We start from the raw sequence: 21,314 nt of genomic DNA, 5'->3' as shown, positions 1-21,314 counted from the left end.
CAATACAGTATAGAAGTTAAGGGCATAGACTTCAGAGCTAGACTGCCTGGGTTTGAAATCTGGTTCTGCCACTTACTCCCTGTAGGACTTTGGGCAGTGCTATGGACTGATGTTGAAGACCTAAAACTCAATGTGATGGTATATAGAGGTAGGAGCCTTTAGGAGGTAAGTAGGTCATGACATTGAGCCCTCATTAATGGGATTAGTATTTATAAGAAGAGACTCTTTCTACCCTATAAGGATGCAGCAGTCTGCAAACCAGGAAGAGAGCTCTCACCAGAACCTGACCAACATGGCATTCTGAGCTTGGACTTCCCAGCCTCCAGAACTGTAAGAAATAAAGGTCTGTTGTTTAAGCCACTGGGTTATGGTATTGTTTTTTAAAGCAGCCCAAACTGACTAAGATAAGCAGGTTGTTTAACATCTTTCTACTCAGTTTCCTCAACTATAAATGGGAATTAAATGTGTCTTACTTCATTGGTTTGCTGTGATATTTAAATGAATCACTATACATAAAACACAAGAGAGCCTATCCCATATAAGTTGCCATTACTAATATAGATGGATCAGATACTCATATAATGATGCCCTTACATTTAAGCTCCAAATATTACCTAATTCTTTTTTTTTTTTTTTTTTTTTTTTTCCGTAAATTCTTATCAAGTAACCTTCTGATGGCTTCCTATATACTCTTGACTTCGGGGAGATGTATTGGCTTAAGACATGAATTCTCTCAAGGACTCTGAGAATAACTACCTGCAGCATTTTTTATTTGATTATCTGAGTCTTTATCAATCAGTGCATCACTGAGATGTGCTGCCAAGGAAGCAGAATTTAGTGACAGCTTGCAACTTTTATTACCAGCAACAGTGTTTGGCTATGGAGAGTTTCTCTTAAGTAAACTGGCAAGGGATTGAAATTATTTTGAATTTGATTTTCTGTTCATCTATTTTGTTGGCTATACAAATTAATCCATAGTCATTCATAAGTTAGAGTTTGAGACTGCAGGAAGTGAGCTCACAATGCCTTATTTTTTTTTATTTTTTAATGAAAGACAGAGAGAGAGAGAAAGAGAGAGAGAGAGAGAGAGAGGCAGAGACACAGTCAGAGGGAGAAAAGCAGGCTCCTGGAGCCTGACGCGGGACTCGATCCTGAGACTCCAGGATCACGCCTCGGTCCAAAGGCAGGCGCCAAGGCGCTGAGCCACCCAGGGATCCCCTCACAATGCCTTTAAAATGTATATGTTGGGCAAGTCATTTCAGGATACAATAAAAGGAATCACTTCATATGGATATAAAATCTATTAACTTGTTAACATTGACTGGGCTGCAGTAACCTTTATATTATCCATATATAACACTCTGCATATAGAGGTTTTGCTAAACCAACTTTTCTTGAAGTTTGAGCAAAATACTTCTAGGCAAATGGATATTACTAATCAAAAATAAGTTTTCCCTATTAACTTATGAGTCCTCTTAAAGACACTGTCAGGATTCAGTATTAGTATGCTACTATATTCAGGATGAATATATTTGTTTTGATTTAATGAAAGCATTTCTTTTAAAATACTATTGTTTATTATTTAGATTTTTTACAACCTCAGATTGACTCTCCTTCAAATACTATTCTAAGTTTTAAAGAACTCTTCATTCTACCTTTCTAACTCCAACAGGACACAATGTGAAACAGGTAGGGTAAACATTCCTGCTCCTCATCATGTGATTCTGTGAAAGTCATTTTGTATCAGTGTGGTGGCCATGGGGGTGAACCACTCAGATACCCTTGCAAAAACACCTGCCTGCGGGAAGCACACATGACTGACACCTTTCAACTGCCATACTTTCAGATCCACTGTGGAGTTCACAGCACTCCATGCCTCCCGGATTGAACACAGAAGGGATGCGAACTGGCTTTTCTGGTCTCCCAAACCTGGGCTAGAAGTGCTAACTCTATAGGCACAGAATCCTATATAGCACAACATTCATAAAAATACCAAATTCACAGAGAATGAAGTATAGAAGTGGCCCCATATCTATGAGATCCAATTGTTACATCATAAACTGTACTACTGCAACCGTGTACTATGAAACTACCGTCATACAGTACTGGAAAGGGTACTAAAGTATATCAGCTAAATCAGCTGTTCAAAGACAATACTCGACAATGATGGTGCGTAATCCCTCCGTATATAGCATAGGCACTAAATCAGAGATCTCTGTATGGCACTATGTTTCTAATAGGAAAAATATATGGATCTGGCAACCAAGTGGTGAAAGCCGGATGGTCTCATTTACAATCACTCCCAATAACCCACGGGGAACACTCTGCTTCACCTCCCACAACTCTGGGCTGAGCAGAGTTAGAAATCCTAGTCCTCGAGGTTTTCTTTCTTGCCAGGGGGCACAATAGTGATCTACTGAAATATGAGATATTTTGTAATAGGGGACTTTTAACCCTTTGCACCTAGGGGCCAGCAACCAAGGATAATTGACTCATTAGTGAAAAGAGATGGGGCTCCTTTCACACAGTAGAGAGAAAGAATACATATGGAGCCCAGGTCATCCACTTGGATGCCCCTTGGGATGCCCTTGCCCAATGGTAACTGTGAATGGACACATGCAGTAACTGCAGACTAAGAAGGGTATGATGACTCAAGTCTATGACCCCTCAGGAATAAATGTTTAGGTCATTATCACATCCATTCCTCAATTCCTTTTTTCCAGCAATAAGAATATCTTCTTTATTCCAGGTTCAGGGAGGGGACCTACTATAAGGGAGTTTTATTCCCTGCTTTCAGGAATTAAAAAAAGGAGGGTCAGAGTGCCCTTCCTACATCTACTGCTTCTCAGGTGCATTTAGTACAAAATAATCAGTATGTCGAAGCAGCGTATTTTGAGGTGACATGCTCTGAACTCCTCCTATCTTGCTACCTTTGTGAGGTCCAACTGTTCCCGCTGCTCATTGCTGTCAATCTTTCAAACCTGTCCTCATTCTAGCATTTACCTGTTGGGTTCAACTCGGGGGCTCCTGTCATATGCATTACAGAACTTGTTACTTTCAAAATATGCCATCTTGCAGTGTGAATATCTGATGTACTTATTTGTCTTATATCCCAACTAGACTGCAAACTCTTTCAATACTTGACTCATTTGGTGAACATCCACAAATGTGTAATTTAAAAAATGCATCATTTTGGATGCTGAAACTGGTATGCGCAGTCACCACTGTAGTCACTGGAGTTAATGAGAATATTATAGTACTGGGCATAGTTTTAAATTTCTTACATGTTTAATTCATGAGATTGGTATCATCCTTCATGGTTTGCTTTCTCTCACATCCCGTATCGAATCCATCCAACTCAATCGACTCTACCTTGAAGAGAGACCTGGGCTTCTCCTCCTTCTCACCGAATGGACTCGCACCATCCTGGTTCCAGGCTCCATCATATACCTCCTCACTACTGCAGTAGCCTCCTAATCGGTATAGTCTTTTTAAAGCGTCAAGTCGTACTTCTCTGTTCAAAACCCTGTGGTGGTCACTGACTTCACTCAAAATAAAAAGCAGTTCTTTGTGTCCTACAAGACCCTATGTGATCTTCCTCGTCCCTCCATCACATGAACCCCATCTCCGGCCTCCTGCCTTGTTCGCTCTGCTCCCACCACACCCGCCGGCCCTGCTCCGGCACCAACACGTAACAGGTGCAGGGCCTTGCTTGGCTCTAGCTTTTCCTCCTGCCTGGGGCGCAGCCTAGTCGCCCACAGCTAACTGTCCTCTTTTAGGTTGGCTGATTCCCACCTTCCCAGCAGGTCCTAGCTTGCCTTTCCCCCTACTCCGAGTCCTCCCCACTTCCTGAATGCTTTCCGTCTCTACTTCGTTTTTCATGCCACTTATCCCTTTTCTAACGTCCCGAAGAACTTCTCTTTTAACCCGCATGTTGTCTGCTCTACCCACCCGACGTAGGCGCCAGGAGGATGGGGATCCCCGTTTTATTCACGGATGTGTCCCAGAGCCCAGTCAGCGCCTGGTGCAGGAGAGGCCTCCAACAAAGGCCCAGCGCGTCACTGGAGGCTGGCGTTTCCTTCTGCAAGGCCAGTGTCCTCCGAGGGGCCTTCTCCGGCTTCCCGGCTTCCCGGCTGCCGCACCACGCGTAAGGCCCAAATCGGAGGGAGCTTCGCGGCCAGGCGGCTAGGTCCAGGCTGCGGTCTGCCGCACGGAAGCCAGTAAGGTCAAACCAAACAAACGAGACACTACAGGTGCCGTGAGTTTCCTGCAGGTGGCCCAGGAAGGAAAGGCCAACTTCTTGTCCCCCTGCAGGTTCAAAGGGCTTCGGTGTGAGCGCGCGTAAGGCGGGACGTCCTCCTCCCGGGGCAGGGGCAGGGGCAGGGGCAGGGGCAGACGCCGCCGCCGCCGCCGCCGCCCGTGCCCCTCCCCGGGCGGCTTCAGGGCCCCCACTTAGGTGGTCAGGCCGCGCCCAGGCAGCCTCCCCGGCCAGGCCAGGAGGTCGCCGTCGCAGGGACAAGAGGGCGATGCGGAGCCGCGCCGCGCCCAGGAGTCCCGCAGGCGGCCGCGCGGGGGGCGGCGCGGGGCGGGGCGGCGCGGGGCGGGGCGGCGGACAGGCGGCGAGGCGGACAGGCGGCGAGGCGGACAGGCGGCGAGGCGGCCGCCCGCGCGAGGCCCCGGGCGCGTCACGGCGGCGCGGCGACCACCCCGCGGCCCCGCCCCCGCCCCCGCCCCCGCCCGCGCCGCGCCGCGCCCGCCGCACGCACGCGCACTGCGCCCGGCATGAGGGTCGCTGCTCTGATCAGGTAACGCGGCGCCGCAGCGGCCTGCCTGCGCCCCTGCCCGCCTCCCGTCCTCTCCTGCTCGTCGGTGGCGGCTGCGGCCCCCGCTTTCGGCCGCGTGGATGAGCGACTGTGCGGGGCGGCGCGTCGGGGCCTGCGGGGAGAGACGGGGTCGTGGGGCTGTCCCCCGCCGGGCGTGGCTCGCGGCCGGCCCCGCGCTCGCGCTCCTCCCCGCCGGCCCGGCCCCGCCTCTCGGGTGGTCGGGCCTCAGCCTCGGAGCCGGCCGGGCGGCGGCGGCGGCGTCAAGGCCCGGTGCTGGCAGGGTCTCCTGCCCGAGCGCCGGTGGCACGACTCTGCCCCGGCTCGGGGTCGCGTTCTTAAAAAGTGTGCCGGGCAATGACGCTAGAGAGCCGCGGCTTCACTCCCCGCAGCCCCGCCCGTGGGTCCTTCCGTCGTTCTGCGCTGCCTCCGGGTCCACCTACTTCCCGCAGCTCTGAGTAGCCCCACCCCCCCACCCCCCCACCCGCGTCGGGGTTGCTTAGGACCAAGCTGTGTGGTGCCTTGGGGCTCAGTACAGGAAAGGGGTCTCTTCCCTCGGGATGGAGATGGGCTTGTATCCCTTTTAGCCTAAATCCAGTTGCATTTGCTACAGACAACTTTAAGTGCTTTTAGATTGGCCCTGGTCTATTCCGAAAGAAGGTTGAAGTCTCACAGTCCCCGTATTGGGGTGTCTAAAGTCAGTCCTCAGATAACCAAAGACAGGCTACTTTAAATGTTTCCACATGCAATCTGTAAAGTGAAGCAGAAGCAAATATGGTGACATTAAAAAGAATTTAGGCTGCAGTACTTGCACATTTATGTAATGAGATTTGGACCTGTATGGAGGATCTGAGATAGGCCACAGCCGTGTTTGCTTCCGAAAGCACGTTGGAGAGTCCGTGAACGTTTCTGTTCAGTGTCCTGGTGAATTGACACTGGCTGACCATAGTGGCCTAGTAAGAACTCTGGATGTGACATTCCAGTGCCTTCTGCAGTGACTGGAATATTCCGATTTATTTTATTTCAGTACCATTTTTTGGACTCTGTAACGTCAAAATTGTTATTCAGTAAATTTCTTCTGTTTCTGACCCCTGTGGTCTTTATTTGATAAAATAGACAATAATAAAAGTAGCCCAGGCAATAAGTAATTCACACCATACGCAATTTGCCAAAAGTCGAGCGGTTGAAGTAAGACACACCAGCTGAAGATTCAGATCTTTGAAGGAAGGATAGGAGATTGCTGTAGTCCATTATAGTGAATATTCAGTAATGTGCATATATTACTCATGATAAAAAAAGCAAGTCACTTAAAAATGGCAATGCTGGAAAATTCTTGCTGAACTGTAAGATCTGTATTAATGTTAGGAGACATGCTGTGAGTATGAATCTATAACAATTTTTAAATATGAATGTGAGTGCCTATATAATATATACATTTATATGAATATACTCTTGAATATATATGAATTTGAACTTAAATACAGTGAATCCACTTCTAATATATCTTGTGTGTGTACTAAAATGGGAGATGGAATATGTTTGTGTGCTTTAAAGAATAAGTGAAACCAAGATTCTCACATATCTCTAGCACAGAAATAACATTATTCTCCCTAATAACACAAAAGGTTGAATTATTCAATTTTATAGTTGAATGAGTCCTTGAAGATTAAACCATTCTCTAGTTTTATAATGAAGCATGTACCTAAGCACACTGAGTAACTTTGCATATTACACCAGAGTTGGGAACTAAAATTCCGATATTTTGTAGGACTTCTCACCCAACATATTGCTTATGTACTTCGTAATGTTCTGAGAGGTAAGTTGCTCAGCATTTCCCAAACCTTTTGTTCTTACAGTATTTGTTGGACAGTAGTGTTCCATAGAACACACTTTGGGAAATACAGTTTTAATACCATATTTGAAATTTTGACATATTTTCAAATGAATTATAAAGCTAAGTTCTGGTTGTGGATGTATACCCTTTAATCTTTAATATTCTAAAGAATTAGAGTAATGGTTGTATACTCTTTAAATATTCTAAATAGTCTAAAGAATTAGTTAATTTTTTATTTTTTTTTTGTCCTGAGAAAATAGAGTGAAGTTCAAATAGGCGAAGTTGTGGAAGACATATTAAGGAAATATCAGAGTCTGAGGAAAGGGAGCATGATGTATAACTTCACTATGCCTCTTGCGGTCTCCCCACGAGAAGTTCTGGAATGACAGTTTCTGATTGGAATGTAGTAGAGGCAGATAAATGTCCGGAACTAAAGTAAAAGGCAAAAAGGGCCAGCTTCTGGCCCTTTCAGAAGAGACAAGCAGTGTCTTCTGAAAAGTTTCTTAGGCTGTGAATATGTCTGACCGTTGCCTGGAGGTACGTACACTTGCAGATTTTAGGTAAAGATTAGAAAGAATGGGACAGGAGGAGGAAACAGAGAGGCAATGATAAAATAAAGGAAGAAACATGTATAGAGAGAAGCAATAGAATTAAATTCCCAATTTAAATCAAAATAGAGGTTGCCCTTCAACCTTGTTATAGATGAACTTGGCATAAAGGTTGCCATTCAATCTTGTTATAGTTGAAACTACTTCTCTTGACTAAGTGATCTGGCCCTACCTTCAGTAGATTTGGTCCTAGAATTTAGAAGTTTCTTTCAGTCTGTTTATTAGCTCTAAGGCTCAAGCTTTATCCTGCCATCATATATATAGTGACGGCTGAAGTCCTGATGGGACTGATGTTTAACTTCATCAGTGTAATTCAGCATTTTGTTTTCTATCTGTGCAGAATGTGAACCCACCAAGTACATCAGATTTGTCATTAGATTGGATCTCAAATCTTTAATCTGGGCCTTTAAGTTGGTGATGGTAGCAAATTTTTAGATTTCTTCTAGTAGAACAGAAGAGTTGTTTTTCCTACTTTTCCATAGAGGATCTCATCTAAGGAATATATGCAATACTTGTTTAGCTAAAATTTAAAATTAGATATTTTTTTAAATTTTCAAAGCACTTTGTATATAAAGGAAAGCCACTATTATAAACCAAAGAGTTATCATATTTTGTTTGGAATGATCTTTGTTATAATGGCACATATCTCTTGTGAGTAGTGACCTTAGACATTCAGATTCATTTGCTCAGTTTGCTTAGGCTATGGAAATTATATGTGTTTTTTTTTTTTATTTTAATTGTGTAACAGTCCCTCAAGTATTCTGAAAAATTGAACAGATATATTTTGATATCTAATGATTCTGTGTTTAATAATGGTCAGTAACCTGATATTTATGTTTTTATTTCTTTTTTAGTGGTGGGAAGGATAGCTGTTATAATATGATGCAATGCGTTGTTGCTGGGCATCAAATTGTTGCTTTAGCAAATCTGAGACCAGCTGAAAACCAGGGTAAGTGTATACCTTTATTGAGAAGTTCTCTAAATGGCTGGAATTCCAAGTTCATAATTGCGTTCTATTGTGTGCAACATGCAAAGATGTAAAGGGAGCTAATACATATTTAGCACCTAAGTAGATGTTAGGTTCTCTGCTGTTTTTGATTACATATCCTTTATTTTTCATAAGAACACCTGGAGATTTATGAGACAGGAACACTGAGAGTCATAGTTTTATAAATTTGTCCAAGGTAAATAGCTAGAACAAACTTGCAGAGATGAGACTTAAACCTTAAATCTCCTTACTTCAGAATGTAATGCTGTTCCTTCACAACACATTTCCAAGTGTTTTAACCAACATACACTAAATAAGATACAACTTTCTGGAGCTTGGAAAGTAAGACACGTATTCGTAAATGATCCATCTTTTGTGTAAGCTAAACATGTCAGACTTGAAAGAGGCATAAAGAAACACATTTCTGCTTTTTATTTGCTTGTCATAATAAGGACATCCACAAATAATCCTTAGACCTCATTTAAGCTATATTTTTCAGTTTTCTTCCCAGTGAAATTTTTTTTCATCAGAAATTTTTCGTCCCTGTCTCCTTGTCTGTGTCCAGGTTTCCTCTATAGATAAGGTCACAAGTCCTATTGGATCAAAAGTCCACCCTAAGAATCTCATTTTAACTAAGTACATCTGCAATGACCCTATTTTCAAATAAGATCACATTTTGAACTATGGAGGTTAGGATTCAACCTTCAACAATTTCTTTTATTTTTTCAGATCTGATTGACACATAGCATTGTATTAGTTTCAGCTGTACAACATAATGATTTGGTATCTGTATATATTGTGAAATGATTACAATAAGTTTAGTTAACATCTATCACCACACCTGGCCATACTTTCCCCCCCGCCCCCCCAATTAGAATTAAAAAAAAAATCACCAATTTGCATTTTATATTCTTCTATTATACCCATATAACTATAGATATTAACTATGTTAAGGTATAATAGGGAGAAATTAATACTTGTCTTGCCTTGATTTAATACTGCTTCTCCACATGGCTTTTTTAGTAAGATCTTTTTATCATCCCCCTTTACTCAGCTTTTTTCAAGACTGTGCTTTTGCTCTATTGTTATTTTAGGATGAATTAAATGAGTAGTATATGTGAAAACACTAATTAGAGTTTCTGGCATGAAGTAAGTAAGCATCCAGTAAATTTAGTTGAATCTGAATTTAGTGCTAAATATGTCCGTCCGTCCCTTCCTCCCTCCCTCCCTCCCTCCCTCCCTCCCTCCCTCCCTCCCTTCCTTCCTTCCTTCCTTCCTTCCTTCCTTCCTTCCTTCCTTCCTTCCTCAGGGCTGCCAGTCTGTTGAATTTTGTTTGTATATCATTTAACAGTTATTGTCTATTTATTTTGTCTTTGATTTTTATCCCCAAATAGATTGCTTATAAGATTCTTGAGAAGAAGGTCATATCTTGTATGTTTCTTTAATTGTTCCTCAGGACTTGGAACAGCTCTTTGCCTCTAAGAGGCATTCACTCAGTTACTGGTGGACAGATGAATGATGAACTAACTAGAGTTAGGCCTGGAAGAGTGAGTAGTTATTTCAGCCAGAGATTTGAATTTTCTTTGCTTCATAATTAGGATCTATGTAATGCCAGAATTGAAGTGGGAAGATAGAGATTAGAAATGTTTTATAGGAAGAAATAGAAAACAGGTCTTCTAGGGGGTTAGGGGTAAACATACACTCTAGGACTTTGCACTAGGATTTCAGTGATAAATAAAAATAGCATTTTAGAAATGAGGTGTTTGGAAAATGACCTCCTTTTTCTGACTTTAAATAAATAGAAAACTCCTTGATTATGGGTGTGTGGGAACTATCCCATAACTACTATATTATTAAAATAAAAAAAGCAGAATTTTATTACTGGTTTATGTTCTGTTGCAAAAAGAAAAAAAATTTTCTTTTTTCTTGTAGCTTATCAGGCAAGTGGGTTTTTTAATCTTTTTATCTGGGAGGTCTTGGTACTTAAAAGGCATAAGTTTATATAATATATAATCATACAGTGATATAATTTCCCTCCCTGGAATTTTGATCTTGTCTTAAGCTTTTCTACTTGAATTATTACAGTTACTTTGTACTGAATCATTAATGTATAATCTTCCACGTACTCATGGTTCATTGGCAGGGTGGGTAAAATGATAAGCAAAGTGTATCTCTAAATTATATCTCAGAATGGTATGGAGACATTTACTTAGAATACTATTAATGAGAAAAAAAATCAATAGTAAATGGAATTAAAATATTATGAAGTAAAAGCTGGAAAATCAACTGAAACTATAGTAATTGTAGTGAAAAACAATGGATGGTTGTGGGTTGGTAGATGGAGAGGGTTTAGCTAATCTTGATTTAAAGTCAGCAGGAAGTTGGGTGATTATTGACTGTTTCATTGATTGACTTCTTTCCCACCCATACATGTTGTAAAAGGAACCTTAATGACTAATGACTGGTAGAGAGGACTCCAGTATAAAATTGGTTAGTGAATTCATGGCACTAGGTTTTCAGTGGGTAGTTTGGAAAGGAATTTATTCCCAACTCTGGGGATAATGTGAACTTGACATAAAATTCATAAACCATCTCTTTAAATTTGTTCTAAGAACTTTTGTGGCATGTTAATTGAGGTGCTTCAGGCAACAGTGGAGCCTTTGGTTTTATTTGATGTCATACCATTGTTGCAATGTAAGTTCCATTAATACAAGTTACATTGTGGTTAGGACTAAATGGAGCCTTAAAGGAAGATTGTTTTCTAGGTGTTTGAAGTCAGTAATATACTACTGCTGTTGTTGTTTTTTTAAAGTCTTATTTATCCGAGAGAGAGAGAATGAGAGAGAGAGACTGAGAGCACGTGAGTGAGGGGAGTGGCAGGGAGAGGGAGAGAGAGAATCCCAAGCAGACACCCCACTGAGGTGTGGAGCCTGACAGGGCCTTGAGACCTGACAGGAGCTGAAATCAAGAGTCTGATGATCAACTGACTGAGCCACCCAAGCACCCCAGTCACTAAAATGTTTAATTGTGCTAAAGGAACTTCTCAAGAAGTTTCTTGCTGAGCAGCTCAATTCTTTAAATAGATTAATTCAGTTGTATCAATATTCTGTAAAACTGATACATTTAATTAAAGATCCAGTGTAAATCTGAGGTAAAGATAAGCTGAAAAGTTATTAGATGACTTTGGCTATATCTCTACTTCCTCCTGTGACCAGGAGTAGACAGATATGTAGTAATAATGTGAGTATGTGGAAGCCAGTCTGCTGTGTGCATCGGGTTCAGAGCTGGTGGGCTAAAATGTGATGGCATATAGTGATGGTTTTGATTACTAAAGGGCTTTTAAAATAGCAGTTTTTCATCCATTTTTATGCGTTATTCTTCATACCTTCACTGGATATTCTTGGCATATATGCATCCATACATGTATCCAGACATATATGTCAAACAAATTGTCTTTTTTTTTGTTTTAGTATTCTTTTTTTAACTTACTAACATATTATGAACATCTTCTGTGTCATTAAGCATTATCCCATCACAGCATTTCCTAGATATTTTCTTTGAAACAAATACCTGACGGCTGTCTAGCTTTTTCAACACCATTTTTTGAAGAGACTGTCCTTTCCCCAATGTATATTCTTGGCTTCTTTGCAGTAAAGTAAGTGACCATAGATGTGTGGGTGTATTTGTGGGCTCACTATTCACTGATCTGTGTGTCTGTTTTTATGCCAGTACCATATTGTTTTGATTACTATAGCATTGTTGTATAGTTTGATATCAAGGAGCATGATACCTCCTTGTTTGTTCTTCTTTCTCAAGGTTGGTTTGGCCATTCAGGATCTTTTGTGGTTCCATATAAATTTTTTTTAAGATTTTATTTATTTATTAATGACAGAGAGATAGAGAGAGGCAGAGACACAGGCAGAGGGAGAAGCAGGCTCCATGCAGGGAGCCCGATGTGGGACTCGATCCAGGGTCTCCAGGATCACACCCCGGGCCAAAGGTGGCGCTAAACCACTGGGCCACCAGGGCTGCCCCCATATAAATTTTTTAATTATTTGGTCTAGTTCTGTGAAAAATGTCATGGGAATTTTGATAGGGATTGCATTGAATCTATAGATTGCTTTGGGTAGTATGGACATCTTAACTATGTTAATTCTTCCAGCCCATGAGCATGAAATATCTTTCCATTTATTTGTGTCCTCTTCAGTTTCTTTCACCAATATCTTTATAGTTTTCAGTGTGCAGGCCTTTCACCTCCTGGTTAGATTTATTCCTAGGTATTTTATTTTTGATGCAATTGTAAATGGAATTGTTTTCTTAATTTCTCTTTCAGGTGGCTTGTCATTAGTGTATAAAAATGTGACAGGTTTTTGTATACTCATTTTGTATCCTGCAACTTTTCTGAATTCATTCATTAGTTCTAATAGTTTTTTTTTTTTGCAGAGTCTGTAGGGTTTTATGTATGTAGTATCATGTCATCTGCAAATTGTGACAGTTTTACTTCTTCCTAATGTGGATTGTTGTTGTTGTTGTTCTTGCTTAATTGCTGTGACCATGGCTTCCAGTTCTGTGTTGAGTAAAAGTGATGAGAGTGGGGAGGCAACTGAGTGGCTCAGTTAGTTAAGCATCCAAGTCTTGATTTTGGCTTAGGTCATGATCTCATGGGTGGTGGGATCAAGCCCCGTGATGGGCCCTGTGTTCAGCATGAGTCTGCTTGAGATTTTCTGTCTCTGCCCCTTTCCCCACTCACACACACACAATGTCTCTCTCTCTCTCTCTCTCAAATAAATAACAACTTTTTATAAAAGTGATGAGAGTGGATGTCATTGTCTTATTCCAATCCTAGAGGAAAAGCTTTCAACTCCTTACCATTGAGTGTGATGTCAGCTGTTGTCTTGTCATATATAGCCTTTATTATGTTGAGGTACATTCCCTCTATATCCATTTTGCTGAGAAGTTTTATAGTAAATGGATGCCAGATCTTGTCAAACTTTTTTTTTTTTTTTGCATCTGTTGAGGTGATCATATGATTTTTATTCTTCATTTGTTCATATGATGCATCGTGTTAATTGATGTCCAGATATTGAACCATCTTACTACCCTGGAGTAAATCCCACTTGATCATAGCATATGTTCCTTTTAATGTATTGTTGAATTCATTTGGCTAATATTTTGTTGAAGATTTTTGCATCTATGTTCATTAGGGGTATTTGGCTTATTGTTTTTTGTTTTGTGCAATTTTACTATGGTTTGTTGTCAGGGTAAAGCTGGCCTTGTAAAATGAGCTTGGAAGTGTTCTTAAGTTTTTTGAAGAAATTTGAGAAGGATAAGTATAAAATCTTTTTTGAATGTTTGGTAGAATTTACTACCAAACATTTGGTCCTGGACTTTTGTTTGTGGGACATTTTTTATTCCTCATTCAATCTCCTTACCTATTTATCAGGGTCTTCAGATTTTCTATTTCTTCATGATTCAGTCTTGGAAGACTGTATGTTTCTAAAAATTTATCCATTTCTTCTACATTGCCCAATTTGTTGGCATATAATTGTGCTTAGTAACTCTTATGATTCTTTGTATTTCTGTGACATCAGTTGTAACATGTCTTCTTTCATTTCTGATTTTATTTATAAGAAGACCTCTTATTTTGTTGCTGAATCTAGCTAAAGTTTTGTCAGTTTTGTTTACCTTTTCCAAGATAATTTCATTGATCTTCTCTTTTGTCTTATTAGTCTATATTTCATTTATTTACGCTCTACTCTTTATTGTTTCCTTATTTCTACTAACTTTGGCCTTTGTTTATTCTTTTTCTAGTTCTTTAGATGTTAAGTTAGGTAGTCTATTTGAGATCTGTCTTGTTCTTGAGGTAGGCCTGTATTGCTATGAACTACCCTCTACTAGCTGCTTTTGCTGCATCTCATAGATGTTGGATTGTTATTGTTGTATTTCCATTTTTATTTGTCTCAAGGTATTTTTTGACTTATCCCTTTGACATCTTTATTGACCCATTAGTACAGTAATATGTTGTTTAATCTCCACGTACTTGTGATTTTTCCAGTTTTCTTTTTGTAATCGATTTCTCGTTTTCATACCATTGTAGTCAGAGAAGATGCTTGATATTATTTCAGACTTGTTAAATTTATTGAGATTTTTTGTAGTCTAACATGTGATCTATCCTGGAGAATGTTCCATATGTACTTGAGAAGAATGTGTGTATTCTGCTTTTGGATGGGATGCTCTGTATGAATCTATCAAATCCATCTTGTCTGTTGTGTCATTTAAGGCTGATGCTTCCTTGTTGATTTTTCTCTGTGGATAATCTATTTATTGTTATAAGTGGAGGTATTAAAGTTCTCCACCATTATTGTATTGCTGTTAATTTCTCCTTTTGGTCTGGTAATATTTGATCTGGTAGTATTTAGGTATTTAGGTGCTTCTGTTGGTACATAAATATTTACAAATTTTCTATCATCTTTTTGGATTGACACTTTAATCATTGTATGATGTTCATTGTCTTTTGTTATAGTCTTTGTTTTAAAGTCTGTTTTGTCAGATACAAGTATAGCAGTACCACTTTTCTTTATGTTTCCATTTGTATGGAATATCTTTTCTGTCACTTTACTTTCAGTCTTTGTGTGTCCTAAGATCTAAAGTTAGTCTCTTTTAGGCAACATATAGATGAATCTTGTGTTTTTTTATTTTTTTTTAGATTTTATTTATTTATTCATGAGAGAGAGAGAGCGAGAGAGAGGCAGAGACACAGGCAGAGAGAGAAGCAGGCTCCATGCAGGGAGCCCAACGTGGGACTCGATACTGGGTCCCCAGGATCATGCCCTGCGCTGAAGGTGATGCTAAACTGCTGAGCCACCCGGGCTGCCCTATATTTTTTTAATCCATTCAGTCATACTGGGTCTTTTGATTATACAATGTGGTCCATTTACATTTAAAGTAATTATTGATAGGTATATGACTTATTGTCATTTTGTTAAGTTTCCTATCTTTTTGTAGTTTCTCTCTGTTACTTTTTTCTTTTCTTGCTGTTTTCCAGTCTGGTTTAATGCCTTTTTTTAGTGTTATGTTTATTTCTTTCTTACTATCTTTTGTGTACCTATTGTAGGTTTTGGTTTTGGGTTGCCATGAGGTTCATATATACATAATAGTCTATATATAGCAGTCTGTTTTAAGTTGATAGCAACTTTGAGTATATTCTAAAAGCTACATTCCCTCCCCCACATTTTATGTTTTTAATATTATATTGTAGATCTTTTAATTTTGTATATCCCTTAATTGACTAATGTAATTACAGTTAATTTTTCTACTTTTGCTCTTTAACCTTTAAACTGATCTTCTAAGTGGTTAATTCACTACCTTTACTACATATTTGCCTTAACCCATTAGATTTTTACTTCCATATGTTTTCTAGTTATTAGATAGTACCTTTTCTTTATACTCTAAAGAAATCCCTTTAAAATTTCTTGTAAGGCCAGCTTAGTGGTGGTAAACTCCTTTAGTTTTTCTTGTCTGAAAGACTCATTATCTTTCCTTCAGTTCTGTGATAATTTTGCTAGGTAGATTATTCTTGGTTGGAAGGTTTTTTTCCCTCTTTCAGCACTTTGTGTATATTATAATACTCTCTATTGGCCTGCAAAGTTTCTGCTAAAAATCAGCTGATAGTTCCCTTGTATGTAACTAGTTGTTTTTTTTCCTTGATGCTTTTAATGTTCTTTATCTTTACCTTTTGATATTTTAATTATTTTATGTCTTGGCACAGATATATTTGGGTTCATCTTATTTGGAACTCTCTTTGATTTCTGAACTTCAAAGTCTATTTCTTCAGGTTATGGAAGTTTTCAGCCATTATTTCTTCAATAAGTTTTGTCTCTTCTACTTCTAAGACCTCAGTAATGGCAATATTACCCTACATGTTGTCTCCTAAGTCATTTTTGCTCCTTAATTAATATTTATTTATTTATTTATTTATTTGCTGCTTTTTTTTGGTGAGTTCAAATGCTTTGTCTTCCAGCCCACTGATTCCTTGTTCTACGTCTAGTCTGCTAATTGAACCCTTGTAGCGTATTTTTCAATTCAGATATTGTATTCTTCAGTTCTGTGACTTTTCTTTGGTACTTTCTTAATATTTTCTGCCTCATTGTTGAAGTTTCATTGTGCTCATCCATTCTTCTTTTACGTGCAGTGAACATCTTTATGAATACTACTTTGGACTCTTTATCAGGTAAATTATTTAACTCTGTTAATATGTTTTTCTGATGTTTTTTTCTTGTTCTTTCATTTGGAACCTATATCTCTGTTTCCTTATTTTGCCTTACTGTATGTGTTTGTTTCTGTGTATTTGATGAAACAGCGACCTCTTCAGTCTTGAAGGAGTGGCCTCTGTAGGAGATGAACCTTGTTGTTCAACTTTGTCCTAGCTCTTGTTTGTCTTTTGAACTTTTGTTCGTCTTTTGAACTTTGCCATAGCTCTTGCTCATCTTTTGAACTTTTGTGACTAAGTAGACTGATTTATTTTTGATAAGTCTCCATTGTTGAAAGTGTGCCAAGACCTGTCAGTGTTTCACATGGAGTGATTTAAGTCAAGACCTAGTTTCAAATAATTGAAAACCAGGTCCTCAGCAGCTTTTAAATATGCAAATGTATACATTTCTGTGGGACCACAGATGTAAAGTCTGCTGCCAGACTAGACAATCTGGAGGTATCTCCTGGGAAACAGTTACAAAAAGCAGGGTTTTGACAAGTGTATAATCTTCTTTCTGGGAGGTACAAGTGAGTTATGACCAGGCCATAGGAGAGCTCATACAGGAAATCTTTCTGCCTGTAGTCCTTGAGAGCACCTCTGTCATCTCTAGGTATGTGACTAACATGAAGCCTGTCCCTCAGGTTGAAGCTCCAGGACAAGTAGATGGGCCTTTTTCATAGGCAGACTTAGGATAAGTTTTAGTCTGCTCCCTGTGTGTTGCTGTGGATAGCCTGTGCAGAACCATCTTTCTCATTTTTATAGTCCTATAGGGCCCAGAAACAGAAGCCCATCTGGCCATCAGGTTCAGGTGATCAAGGGGTGTACCTTTTGTGGACTGTGCTTGGTGGCCAGCTTTAGTGGGGCTGTAGGAGAATGCCAAAGGTGAGCTGTTCATGTTTTTAGTGATGCAGGGGAAGAGTGCTGGATGCAAAGCTTTAGCAAGATGTGGGAGGAGCACTGGGGTGGGATATGCCCGCAGCTTTGGCAATGCAGGAAGAGTGTTGGAGATAGCTGGGAAAGAGCCCTGAGGGAGGGGCTTGCCCATTACTTTACCCATGTTGGTGAAAGTATTGGGGGCCAGACACCTGCTCTTGCCACCAGTACTTGCAAGGTAGAGAAATGGGGAGTGGGAAAATAGTGTTCACTATTTCCAAAGAAAGTCCTAACTTGTCCTAAATTGTCGCTGCCCCCTTTAGTAAACACTTTTCCGTTAGCAGATGAGTCTTCACATATAATCCAGTCATTTCTCAAACTGCTGCCTTTGTGCTGGTTCCTGGGAGGAGTGAGTCATTGTGCAAGGTCCTCAAAAGGGGTATCTCAAATCCCTGTAGTCACCCAGTCCTTCTGGGTCTATGGCCCATTGGTTTTCAAAGCCAGATGTTTTGGGGCCTTGTCTTTCCAGTGCAGGTCCTACAGGGTTGGGGTGTCAGCTAGTATATACCCCTCACTTCTCAGGGAGAGGCTTCAGTATTGTGAGATCCTTCCCTGTTGTAGGTCACGCTGGGGTCTGAGGTGAGATCGGGTCACTGCTTCTGCTACCCACCTTGATGTGGCCCTTTTATACCTTGTCATGAAGGGAGCTATGCAGCTAGAAATTCAACAGGAATTATTCCATATGTAATGTAGTTTTAGTATGTCTGAGGAAGGAGGTGAGGTTAGGGTCTTCTTATGCAGCCATTTGGACTGCCTCATAATTTATATATTTTTATATGTCTTATTGAAATACTGAATATAAAATATATCAAGAGCATGTAATTTATTTTTATAAATATTTGTCACTTGTTAACCAAGTAGCTATTAAGAAAGGTTTTTATCTACAACTGTAGATGACTTTGTACATAACCTTGAATGATTTGAGAAACACTTATGTAATAAAATCTTTAATTGAATAAACTAATCAAAATTTATTGGCTATATTATTCTCTTTAAACATTTATTGTATATAGTTTTAAAAATTTATATATATTTGTAATTAGCAGTAGAGAGATGACTAGAGCTGATGTGAACTGGATGTAGTTATGGACAAATATGCAACTCTTCCATTTTATTTCACTTCATAAATGCAGAGAGGTATAGTGTAGTGAGTCTCTAAGCAATAAAACTCAGATGGACTTTCAAATCCCCTTTCTTTTTCACTCTTGTTTTACTGATTATTTCCATTTTCATTGTTGCAGTGGGGTCAGATGAACTGGATAGCTACATGTATCAGACAGTGGGTCATCATGCCATTGATTTGTATGCAGAAGCGATGGCTCTTCCCCTCTATCGCCACACCATAAGAGGAAGGAGTGTGGATACAGGAAGAGTGTACACAAAATGTGAAGGTGATGAGGTTGAAGATCTCTATGAGCTTTTGAAACTTGTTAAGGTATGCCTGGTAACCAATTACATTAAAACTGAATTATTAGAAATAATTAATTAACTACTGTTAGTAGCCTGACTATTCTTTGAAAAGGTATTTTGTCTTTTTGGATAGAAAAGAAAACTTACTATGCCTTTATATTAAGTACAATTTAAAAATAAAACTTTTGGTATAGTTTGGCATTCAGGATTGTCAAATGATATTTAATTAAGTTTTTCTTAGGATTTTGAAACTGATGACCTTTTAATCATTTACTTAATTTATTTATTTATTAGCAAATAGTTATTGAATGCCTACTATGTGCTTGGTATATATAGTTCTAGGCACTGGAGATAGGGCAATGAACAGATCAGACAAAGCTTTGTTCTGCTGGAACTTATTTTCCAGTGGAAGTAGACAGAAAATAGACAAGCAAATCATATGCTTGGTGGTGAAGAGTGCTATGGAAGAAGAATGAAATAGTCAAGATGATAAGGAGTAATGACAAGGGATGGTCATACAAGACCTTTCTTATATGGTGAAATTTAAATAGACCTAATGAAAGTAAGAGACTGAGCTTTGCTTAAATCTAGTAAGAGAGGTCTAAATTAAATACTTAAGTCCCCGTACATAAGAGTTTAAGAGCCCTTGTTTATTCATTGTTAATTTTTCTAAAGAGAAAATATAGGAGAGAAAGTCAAGGACTCATATATCTAATAGATACTATATTTAATACATGTTAATTTTTATTTTATTCTAAGCCATTATCTTTTCATTCTCATTGATATGATAGTTAACTATTTGAATATATTCTGTATTCTTCTTAATATTAATTTTTTTCATTCAGGTATAGTCAACTCATACAAGGCATATCTAATAAAATAGAGAATTTAAGCTGATATTTCCTGCTTGTCTTAGCATATTCTCACAAAGGAGAGGAAGATTTCTGTCCCTTCTATCAAAGGACATTGAATTTCATTTTCTCATTCTTCAGAGAAGTTCAGCTTTTCAAAAGTTATGTTATGAACTATTGTCATGAAAATTTGCTGGTCTCAAATGGCTACTCCGGTGTTAAACTTTAAATTTGATGCTGATCACAGCTTAACCAATTAAGGATTTGGATTAATAAAAACATATGAAGCACTTCAATTTTAAAGTTTGCTTGATTAAAACATTTCTCATTTTGTATTTCAGAACATTTTCATTTTTTATTTACCCTTTAAAAAAGAAACTGGTAGAGAAGACTTTTGGAATGATGCCATAAATTACTGTTTAGTTATGGATAGCATAAGAAGTAGATATTTTTCAAAGGATATTGCAGAGACGCATTTCTTTGCTGTGGGAAGATACATACTAATAACTATTTTGATTATCAAATAAGAGGGAAAGGCATAAAAGTTTCACTTTAAATGGTCCTCTCTCTCTGCAAATAAGATCTTGACATTGTTGACTTTAAGGTGTGAAATACTGAGTGCAAAGTCTGCATTTTTAAAATTTCTTTTTCAGGGTTCAAAGAAATTGGGTACTAAATTTTTAGCATAAACTGATATTACAAAATGGTGGGACTCACATGAGAAATAATTGGATTGTTTAAAAATCACTGATAACTGATAACTTTGGAAAAGCTATGTGATAATAACAGCCTTCCAAGAAAGGGAGAGATAATAAATTACTGATCAATTTAATTAAAAATGGGCAGATTAGTAGTAATTAAGAAGAAATTTCCCTTTCGATCCATGCTGTCTTTGGAGAAATGGATGCTTTGCCATTATCTTTATAGTAACCATCAGTTATGACATAAATTAATGCTAATGTTAAATCTTGACAACTGCTTTGGAAGTTCGTACATGATAATTATAACTATAGTTGAAAGAGATGTTATCAAGTTGTCGGGACTAAATAGTTCCTTCTTTTTCTGTACAGAAATATTAATTTTACTATAGAGTATTTTAAGGACATAAATATTGGAAATATATTGCTTTTATGGAAGAGATTGTATAACCAGGCTTTTATATTTTATAGTTAGACCATTTATGAAACACTGGTGTAAAGATTCCAATAGAGGTTTTACATATTCTAACGAACAATTGAATAATTATGGAAAAAAATGAATCTAGAAGAGCTATAATTCTTCAAGTTAGTGCTCACTCATTCTAAGAAAAAGATGGAATTGAATTTTTTAGTCCTTTGAATATTAATGAGCATTGGAAACATTTAGATTCATTTTCATTATAAACATTGATTTATAACAGAATGCGATTTTGTGACTTTTATATGTAAGTCAGTCTTCTGTTTTTGTATCTCTTTTCTCCAGAATATTACTGCAAATTTTTGAGTAGGAGATGTTTCTTTTTGCCAAATTGACTAATTGCTGAAAAGAAGTAGCAATGATGTGGAAGTATTTATAAAATTTTATTTATTTTATTCATGAGAGACACAGAAAGAGAGAGAGGCAGAGACACAGGCAGAGGG

General features: G+C 38.7%; 1 protein-coding gene across 9 annotated transcripts in view; it reads left to right on the top strand.

Moving 5' to 3' along the window:
• Positions 1-4,729: 4,729 nt before the first annotated feature.
• DPH6 (diphthamine biosynthesis 6) overlaps positions 4,730-21,314 on the top strand; it is a 195,285-nt gene continuing 178,700 nt past the window's right edge. For 3 of the 9 annotated variants that reach the window (XM_038579974.1, XM_038579975.1, XM_038579978.1), the window contains exons 1-3: positions 4,730-4,805; positions 8,117-8,211; positions 18,676-18,869. In XM_038579974.1, coding sequence (XP_038435902.1) covers positions 4,783-4,805; positions 8,117-8,211; positions 18,676-18,869 — 312 coding nt within the window. In that variant the 5' untranslated portion in view covers positions 4,730-4,782. Of the gene's footprint in view, positions 4,806-5,046; positions 5,221-6,588; positions 6,637-6,913; positions 7,192-8,116; positions 8,212-16,441; positions 16,481-18,675; positions 18,870-21,314 lie in introns of those variants that run through there. The other 6 variants (XR_005381427.1, XR_005381428.1, XR_005381426.1 and 3 more) reach the window with 6 other exon arrangements.

The sequence above is a fragment of the Canis lupus genome, chromosome 30 (genome assembly GCF_011100685.1).
Source record: "Canis lupus familiaris isolate Mischka breed German Shepherd chromosome 30, alternate assembly UU_Cfam_GSD_1.0, whole genome shotgun sequence".
Classification (NCBI taxonomy): domain Eukaryota; kingdom Metazoa; phylum Chordata; class Mammalia; order Carnivora; family Canidae; genus Canis; species Canis lupus.
The sequence above is the reverse complement of the archived record's forward strand: the minus strand, read 5'-3'. Positions and strand labels throughout refer to the sequence as shown.